The sequence below is a fragment of the Nannospalax galili genome, unplaced genomic scaffold (assembly GCF_000622305.1).
Source record: "Nannospalax galili isolate Female #2095 unplaced genomic scaffold, S.galili_v1.0 scaffold146, whole genome shotgun sequence".
Classification (NCBI taxonomy): Eukaryota; Metazoa; Chordata; class Mammalia; order Rodentia; family Spalacidae; genus Nannospalax; species Nannospalax galili.
Window position 1 is genome coordinate 9,041,550 of NW_008357929.1, and position 9,219 is coordinate 9,050,768.

The 9,219-nt window shown below is 47.7% G+C and overlaps 1 protein-coding gene across 2 annotated transcripts; it reads left to right on the forward strand.

The window, feature by feature from the left end:
- Positions 1-524: 524 nt before the first annotated feature.
- LOC103752165 (C-type lectin domain family 10 member A) lies at positions 525-4,387 on the forward strand. 2 transcript variants are annotated; one of them, XM_008855866.2, is made up of 10 exons: positions 525-769; positions 1,473-1,565; positions 2,161-2,274; positions 2,734-2,829; positions 2,916-2,987; positions 3,065-3,136; positions 3,327-3,413; positions 3,506-3,657; positions 3,732-3,838; positions 3,983-4,387. In XM_008855866.2, exons 2-10 carry the CDS (start codon positions 1,499-1,501, stop codon positions 4,137-4,139), a joined length of 924 nt encoding a protein of 307 aa, XP_008854088.1. In that variant the 5' UTR covers positions 525-769; positions 1,473-1,498; the 3' UTR covers positions 4,140-4,387. The 2 variants fall into 2 exon arrangements, with proteins under 2 accessions (XP_008854088.1, XP_017650510.1); XM_017795021.1 differs by lacking the exon at positions 2,734-2,829.
- The last annotated feature ends 4,832 nt before the right edge of the window (positions 4,388-9,219 follow it).

Sequence of the window (9,219 nt, forward strand, 5' to 3'; positions counted from 1 at the left end):
AAACTGGCAATCAAATTCCAGAGCAACAATCCTCCCATCTGGGTAGCTCCAGCCATAAATCTGGCCTTTAGAGGCCAGACCTATAACTTTCTAGCTCAGAACTTCAGCCATGAGCCTCTGAGTCTATCAGTCCTACCATTAGACCTTTGGAACTCAAGGGCACAGCTCTGCAACTTGCCAACTCCTGATTTCTATCTGAATAGAGCAAAAAAAGCCTACAGCTGGCTAACTGGTAACAGTCAGATGTTGTGGACTCATGACAGGAATGAGCAAGATCAGAGAGTGGGCTACTTTTCGATTGGGGTTACTGATAGAGACTCCAACAATTCTTGGAAATAGGCAGGAAATGAATGAAGATGGTGAGGGACAGAAGAAAATACAGATTGTTCTTTCTGGTCAAGCGCTTCCTCCCACATTCTAAAAATGAGGAAGTCATGAGAGCTCCCCAAAAGAGAAATGGAAGAAGACACGCCCTACAGAATAAGCACAAAGCTAACCCGAAACCCAACTCCACCTTCCACAACCTCTGTGCATGTTCAGTTGTAATTCACTCACTACTACTTATGGTTGCAATTAAGTACAGACCTAAGTACAGACCACTAGATTTTCAGACCCAAAGATCAGCTGGATTCTCGCATGTGTGGGGCTTCTGCTTTGGTCCCTCCCACATCAACCCTCCAGGATATCGTTCTCAACTTTGAGTGACTTCCCACCTCTAGTTATTGCTGCAGAGGAAAATCAAGAATCACAGTCTGCAGACTTCCCACAGGTAATGTGCTGTGGCTGCCAGGGAGACCAATGGGGTAGATAATGTGTTAGCAGATGAGGCGAGAGGGGGTCTTTGATGTGGCTAAGTGGGAAGATGTACAAGAGAGTAGTGTGGGATTTCATTTCCAGTGAAGACCTAAGACTCTTCCCTTCACTGGATGCTAGATTGGATTATGGCAGCCACAACCCCAGAGAGACTAAGACTGAACTCTGCAGCAGCAGATTGCTGCCTATTGTAGCTTGATCATAGCCCTAACCCCAGTTCTGCCACCATCTTAGTTCCAACCCTAGATCCAACTTGAATATTTACATCAGCCCTGGCCAAGGGCTGAGTTACAGCTCTATGCTACTCCTGTTCACTGCAAGCTTAGGCTCAATTCCTCCCAGGCCTCCAGTCTAAGTACCAGTACCATGGCATCCCAGCATGGGACAGGACCTCAAGATCAGTTCCATTTTAGACCTACTAGTAGCAGTAAGTTTAGCTTTATCTTTACCTTCAAAGTTAATACAAAACTCAATTGGATGATAGTACAAAGCCCAATCCTGACTCAACTTCTAAGTTAGTTGCATGCTGGGCCCTTTTTACTCTGGTTCTAATATGAAACATTTGTATGCTTCATGCTTTATATCTGCTCTACCCAGCTTCCAGCCTCCTTCTTGGTCCCAGCTCTGTACCAACCTGGGTCCTGGTCTCTCCATTTCAGTTTAGACAGCCTCTGAGGCCAGCTACATGGCAATGCTGTATGAAAACCTCCAGAATTTGCAGAGTGAGGACAAAAACCAGGAGACTGAAAAAGGTAAGAGGAAAGAAGCACACTCCTGACACAATCTAATAGTCTACGTAAGATTTCTGTTGTCATGTCTTGTGTATACATCGACCCTGTGCAGTGCTGTGTGACTTTGATGGGGTCAGGACTTAGCTCTGATGGCCCATTTTGAAGAGGATATAAGGTCCTCAGAAAGACAGAGACAAGGAGGACTCCAGTGACTTGGTTTCCAGTGCTCTGTGAAGGAGATTAATTGGGTTTGAAGAAGAAACTCATTGATTGGCATACTTGATTGTGTAGTTATGTGTGAACCTGATGCCCCTGTCTCTGTGTCCTGTGGCACCTCCACCAGCTCTCATAGTAAGACCTCACATATCACCATTATGCTTGTCTGTTTGCTTACATGCATGTCAGTTCCTAGGGGATATTAAGCATGTTCTCAGAGCTCTGAGAGGGCCACAGAACTGGTGCTTTAGAGGAGGCAAAGGCCTAGGCATCTAAATTCCCATAATTCTTTGGTCATGCGCCTTGACATTTTCAGGGTCAAGCATTCATCCCCTGAGAGCCCTCACTGCCCCCAACATCCATTCTGAAACCCCTGCATCTTGACACTCTTCTCTTTTAGTGCCTCCTCCCCAGTCTATCCTGTACAATATCTTGTCTTGGACCTGCCTTATCCTGTTCTCCTTGGGCCTCAGCCTCCTGTTGCTGGTGGTTGTCGCTGTGATTGGATACCAAAGTAGGTGCCCTCAGGCTGGGAGGGAAGGGAGAAACCACAATGGTCTAGTGGTGGAGCAGGGTGGATGGAGAGACGCTTAGCAGGAGCACTGATGAGTCCAAGGGGCCATTGTGAGACAACAGTGAGGGTCATGACAATGACAAGGGTAATAGCCAGAGGGCTGTAATGGATAGTGTCTTTAATGGAGTGGTGGACGAGAACAGTAGTGGGGATAGCGAAGGACCCTGAGGGGGAGGACTTCTGATTGTTCCACTTGTTATTGGGTTATACAGTCACATTGCCTCACATCCTGAGCCTTAGTTTGTTCATGTGCAATACTGGGTAACAGCAGTACCTGCCCCACTGGGTTTCTGTGGGGGCAGAATGAGGCATGCAAAGGCACACAAAGAGCCCTGCTTACTGCTGCCACGTGGAGGACATGATCTATCTTGGTTCTGCTCATCCTGTCCACCTCATCAGATTCCCAGTTACAGAGAGACCTAGGCACCCTGAGAACCACTCTGGACAACCTCACCTCAAACACAGAGGTCAAATTCCAGGCACTGACCTCCAAGGGTGAGCTGGACTTTGACAGGGTTCTGGGCTAGAGTCAGGGTGGGTGGGGAGGACCGAATGCTGAGCTTCAGCCCTTTGCTCTCCAGGTAACAGCTTGCAAGAAAGTATAGGTTCTCTGAAAGAGGAGGTGGAGGATAACAGGCAGGAACTGCAAGCAGGTGAGACCTTGGTCTGTGAACGTGCAGAAGGCTGTGGGTGGACGTGGCCTCCTGGTGCTGAACTGCCCTCCTTCTAGGCCGCAGCTTGAAACAGAAGGTGGAGTCTCTGGAGAGCACGGTGGAGAAAAAGGAGCAGGCACTCAAAACAGGTCAGATTGCTGTTGCCCTGTGCCTGGTAGGAGGTGTGTGTGTGCATGTGTGTGTGTGTGTGTGTGTGTGTTTTGTGTGTGTGTGTGTGTGGGTGTGGGGGTGTTGCTAGGCTCTGTGCGGAGCACTAGGAACTCACCAAGCAGATGCTACCCCTAGAGCGCTGTCCCCACTCCTGTCTTTGTGTCCCAGATCAATCTGAAATATTCCTGCACATCCAACAGCTGGGGAAGGACTTGAAGTCCCTGAACTGCCAGCTGGCCAACCTCAAGAACAATGGTGAGGAAGGTGTTGGCGTAGTTTGCTCCGCTTAGTGGTAGATGTCACAATGGTCATGCCTCTCTCCTTCATCTTCCCTGTACCCTCCTTAGGCTCTGAAATGACCTGCTGCCCCCTTCACTGGTTAGAACATGAAGGCAGTTGCTACTGGTTCTCTCAATCTGGGAAATCATGGCCAGAGGCTGACAAGTATTGCCAGCTGGAGAATGCCCACCTGGTGGTGGTCAACTCCATGGAGGAGCAGGTGAGGCTGGCTGGGCTCTTCTGGGAAGCTCTTTGGTTTAAGAGAGAGGTTACCACCCCCTATTCTTTCTTCAGAAATTTCTAGAGAATCGAATAGCCCACAAGCACACTTGGATGGGTCTAACTGACGAAAATGGGCCCTGGAGATGGGTGGATAGCACTGACTTTGACAAAGGCTTTACGTGAGTGTGTACATCTGCCCCATCTAGTGCCCTTTGCCCTGGACTTCCTCTCTTCCCAGCCTGTGACCCGAGGCTATGTGGTAGAATCTGGGGATGTGGTTTATAGTCTGAATTCCCAAACCCCTTGTCTGTTTCTCTTTGTAGAAACTGGGCCCCAGAGCAGCCAGATAACTGGCATGGACATGGATTGGGAGGAGGTGAGGACTGTGCCCATTTCAACCCAGATGGTCGCTGGAATGATGACGTCTGCCAGAGGTCCTATAGTTGGGTCTGTGAGACAGAGCTCAGCAAGGAAAGCTAAGAGTCTTCTCCTTGTAACTTATTCCTCCATGACTTCAGCTGCCATGGTCTATGACTGGGAATCCTATTTGGGGGGCGGGGGTTGTCTCAAGATTTTTAACTAGAATTTTACGGAGGGGTAACAGGATGGTGTTTAAGGTAGAAAGCATGGTGTTTAGGGGCATGGGGTTATTGAAACAGGAGCCATTTGTGCAGTCTGCAGCTTAGTATTATCTACTTTTAATGTCACAAAATAAAAAGACATTTTTATTCGGCCCTTCTTTCCTTGGTCCCAACAACAATCTGAGGTATAATTCACCAAAGTTCACCCTGGGAATCCAGTGCATTTATTGGGCTTCCTTATAAGAGCAATGGATGAGAGGTTACTTACAGGAGTGTGGGTATTCTCCCCTAAGGCTGTACCAGGAAGTCTTCACTCAATCATGGATGACAGCTTCCCCAAATCTGCTCAGATGGAGCCCCTCTTCTTCCTGATCTTCCCTGGCCTATATACTCTAGCTCTCCCCAAGGCCATGTGTACTTAGGGCAGAATTTCCCACAGCATGTTGGGAGGAGTGACTGGATGCTCAGGTGAAGATCTCATGACCCTCCTAGTCCCTTGTATGAGAGGGAGGTCAGCAGTCAACAAGTCCAGCTGAGATGATCTTTTGCAAGTGAGCACAGCTGAGCTCAGGAAGATCGTGTCTGTCTGGCTTGGAGGGCATTCCTGTAGAACACATACAGAATAAGTGGGTCTTGTGACATTTCACTGGCCCATTACCCTCTCCTTTCCCCTTCACTAGTGCTCTCTCCCCCTGAATTTCCCCTGGGCTTTCATGTCATATATATGTTAAGTCTAAACTCTACACATGAGAGAAAGCACTGTCTTTCTTTCCCAAATCATGCTTTCTCCCCCCACTCTTTTTATTGTTGTTTTGTTTTTTTGAGACAGGGCCTCACTATGTGGCCTTGGATAGACTGGAACTCACTATGTACACCAGGATAACCTTGACCTTACAGAGATCCTCCTGTCTCTGCCTCCAGATGCTGGGATTAAAGGTGTCATGCCGTGCTACCCACCCCCCATAGGCCCATTCCTCCCCAACATCGACCCCTTCTACTGTAGTGCCATACACATATAAGTTAAATCTAGATCCTGTATTTGAGAGAAAACATGTGACACTTGTTCTTAGTGTGATTTATTTTGGCTAACAGGATGATCTCCAGTTCTACCCATTCTACTTGAAAATGACAATTTCCTTCTTCTTTCTGACTGAATAAAACTCCAAATTTTGGTTTTTCATCTGTTGATGGGTATTTAGACTGATTCCATATATTGGCTACTATGAATAGTTCTGCAGTAACCAAGGATGTGCAAGTATCTCTGTGGTAGACTGACTTAGATTCCTTTGGGAATATATGCAGGTGCAGTATGGCTAGATTATTTTGTAATACTATTTTGGTTTTCTGAGGAACCTCCATTCTGAGTTGTCCAGTGGGCAGAACTAGTTTACATTTCTACTAGCAGTTTATAAGCCCCCTCCACTCCACTACATCTGTATCAGTCACTTTTCTGTTGCTTTGATAGAAACACCATGAGCAGGGGAACTTATAAAAGGAAGAGTTTATTTAGCTTACAGTTCCAAAGGGGCAAGAGTCAGTCCATCATGATGGGGAGGCATGGCAGCAGAGGTGGCTAGAGGAGGAGCAGAAGCTAAGCTCTCACATCTTCAAGCAGGCACAGAGAAAAGCAAGGGATTTGTGATCTGGCAAGGCTTAAGTACTTCCTCCAGCATGGCCACACCTTCTAAGACCTCCCAAAACAGCTCTGCCAACTGGGGACAAAAATGTCTGAACACTTGGAGCTGTTGGGTAGTTGTGTCCTCTGAGGAAGCTAGAACTGAACCCCCAGAGACTCAGAGGGGAAGGGTCTAGGGAAAGACACTGAGAAACACTGAGTGCACTGGGAAAAAGGGGAGGAGTAGTCACCATTTTGGAACGGAGCACACAGACTTCAGGTAGGATGTGCACTAATGGCATGGATCTCAAATATGGGAGAGAAAGAGCCCACGAGAGTTCGTGCCTTTGAAAGTCACCCCCTCCCAGACATCATAAACTATGCAAAAACCCAAATAGAAGGTATCCTGTTGGTTTTGTCAGCCCTGGGATCCCAGAGAGCTTTCTTGGGTCTCTCAGGGAAAAATTTGGTGGGACAGGAGCCTATGCAGGACATTCTCATTCAAAACATCACAACAGCCTTGTCAGCATGTGTTTTCTTTTTTTAAAATATTTATTGTTTTATTTTACGTGTATGAGTGTACTGCCTGCATGTGTGTAAGTGAAGAGTCAAAATAAAAGAGTCAGAATACACTGACTCCATTTTAACTAGCTGTTTCAGGCAAGCCCAAATAAGCCCAGGTATGTTGTAAATTTCCAGTTACTACCCGCCCCCCAGAAGCTATAGGTCAGTAAAAGCCTTATAAGGTAAAAACAGAAACTTCTGGCCCTACAGATAACAGTCAGCACATTCCAATGCCCTAAAGACAGCTCCTACCAATAAAAATCTTCCCTGTACTCAGGGCATAGAGCTATCCAATCATTTTAAAAGATGCTTAGTGTGCGCGTGGGCTTCTGTGAAACTTCCATATAAAAGCTTACCCTACCCTGGTTTGGGCCTTTCAGTATGGATCTGCTGTGTCAGTGAAATCTGAGGGCCCGAGCTTAAGCTCAAAGAAAGGCTCTTTGCTTTTGCATACTCTCCAGACTCCTTGGTGGTCATTGGGGTTCGCAAGATCTGGGTGCAACATTTGGGGGCTTGTCCGGGATCCCCAAGACCCCACAGGACACCTGGAGCGTTGAGCCTGCTCTGGCTGGTGTCTTTGTCCTCTTGTTTGTGTATTGCGCACTCTTGGTTTCAGGCCCATTACTGTGTTAACCTGCTGGCAGTTTAGGAGGACATGCTGGAAGACTCCAGGCTGTGGGATTTGGGAGACGTCCCAGACCCACCTGACAGGGATTGGTTCCCCTTGTGATTTTGAAGGGGTGAGGTGGGTCAGGCCCACAAAGCAGCAAGAGGCCGACGTCCCACTTTTGGTTTTTGTTTAAGGCACCAGGAAGTGTTGTCTTGTCATTGTGTGTCTCTGTACTGTTTATTTTATTTTTCATTGTGTGTCTCTGTACTGTTTATTTACTGTTTATATCTCAAATTCTCTGAGAAACCACAGGGCCTTATTGATTTGTTAGAATCTTTTCTTTTCACCCACCAGCCCACTTGGGAAGACATCCAGCAGCTATTACAGGTTCTATTTACCACTAAGGAGAGGGACTGGATCCAAATTGAAGCCTGAAAACTGATCCCTGGGGTGGATGGGAATCCCACCACCAACCAGGCGCTGACTGATGAAGCCTTCCCATTAGACTGACCAAACTGGGACTTCAATGTAGCAGAAGGTAAGGAGAGGCTTCGGGTCTACCACCAGACTCTAATAGGGGGTTTCCAGGCCACCACAAGGCACCTGACTAATTTGGCTAAGATTAGTGATGTACAGCAAGAAAAGACAGAATCCCCAGCAGCCTTTTTAGAAACGATCCTTGAGGCATTCCGCAATTATACACCCATGAATCCAGAGGCACCAGAAAACAAGAATGCAGTTGTATTGGCCTTTGTCAACCAGTCAGTGCCTGACATCAGGCACAAATTACAAAAACTATATAGATTGGCAGATAAGACTCTGCTGGAGCTTTTGGCAGTGGCAGAGAGGGTCTATAACCACAGAGAAAGCCTGGAAGACAAACAAGCTTGAGCCGCAGCCTTAGACTGCACTAAGATCCTTCTGGCTATGACCACAAAGTCGCCTGATGAGCGGGAATGTCAACTGCGCTACCTCTCTGTGGACCCAGGTAGGAAACCCCAGGAAGGGCGACCAAGGTTACAGAAGAACCAGTGTGCCTATTGCAAAAAGATGGGCCACTGGATAAAAGATTGCCCAGAAAAGCCTGCTGGACGAGGTGGAGCCTGAGAAGGGGTGCAAATCCTCAAGCTCAGAGAAATAAGTGACTAGGGCAGGGTCGGGGTTCAGATCCCCTCCCTGAACCTAGGGTAACCCTCAAAGTGGAGGCTCCATTGGCATTCTCAAACTCAAGCTGTTTTACTAAGAGCAAACCTGCTTCACTATCTCCCAGCAAGTGACCGGCAGTTTGTAGTAGTCGAGCCACGAAATCCTGATATGGCTCATCCGGACCTTGCCTGATCTTAGACAAATCCTCAGTCTGTCTACCACTAGACGGCAGTTTATACCAGGCCCTTCGGGCTGCAGCACTGATCTGGGCATAGGCCGCAACATCGTACTGCAACTGCTGAGCAGTGTCCCTATATTGTCCTTCACCAGCTAACATATCAAAATCTATGGGAATATTTTGTGCTCTATTAGTATTTGCTGTCACCTGGCACTGTTTCTCATACTCAGATTTCCACAACAGATAATCTCCCCCTGAAAGGCAAGCACGTGCCATGTGTTTCCAATCTCTGGGAGGAAGCGTGTCCATGGACAGGGATTCTAACAAAGCCTGCGTAAAAGGGGCAGTGGGACCATACTGAGAACAAGCAGTCTTTAGTTCCTTAAGCTGCTTAAAAGGCACAGGTGCATGAGACCGCACCCTGTTGCCCTGCTGATCAACTTGCTCAGAAACTGGGAAGACCTGAAATCCTTGCACTGACTCTCCTCTCTCTGCAGCTGCACCAATGGCCTGTTGTAATGGAGATTGCATGGTTCTAAGCAGGTGCCAGATTCCTGCCGAAGGCTCCTGAGCCATTGCAATCATGGGAGGTGCAACAGCCTTTGGTGGCCTTGGAGGAGGAGGCCTAATTCTTTTCTCTTTGTTTTTTAACATTTCCTTCTTCACAGCGTCTAACTCTGTCCTTAATTGCTTAATTTCCCAGTGATCAGGACACTTCTCCTGATCATACTCAACTGTCTCCTCTCCTAGGGCAGACTCATCCTCAGGGTCAAGAGATCCCTCTTCTAGCCCCAGACGGGCGTCCTCATAATAGGGTGGAGCTGGCTCTGGTGGAGCAGAAGGTTTGGTTTCACTTTTATCCCAGC

What these genes read in the sequence shown, in the direction of transcription:
- LOC103752165 (XM_008855866.2), top strand. Translation starts at nt 1,499, where the DNA reads ATGGCAATGCTGTATGAAAACCTCCAGAATTTGCAGAGTGAGGACAAA. An exon ending in AAACCAGGAGACTGAAAAAG is followed by an intron (nt 1,566 to 2,160) that starts GTAAGAGGAAAG and finishes CTTCTCTTTTAG; the next exon opens with TGCCTCCTCCCCAGTCTATC. An exon ending in CGCTGTGATTGGATACCAAA is followed by an intron (nt 2,275 to 2,733) that starts GTAGGTGCCCTC and finishes CCACCTCATCAG; the next exon opens with ATTCCCAGTTACAGAGAGAC.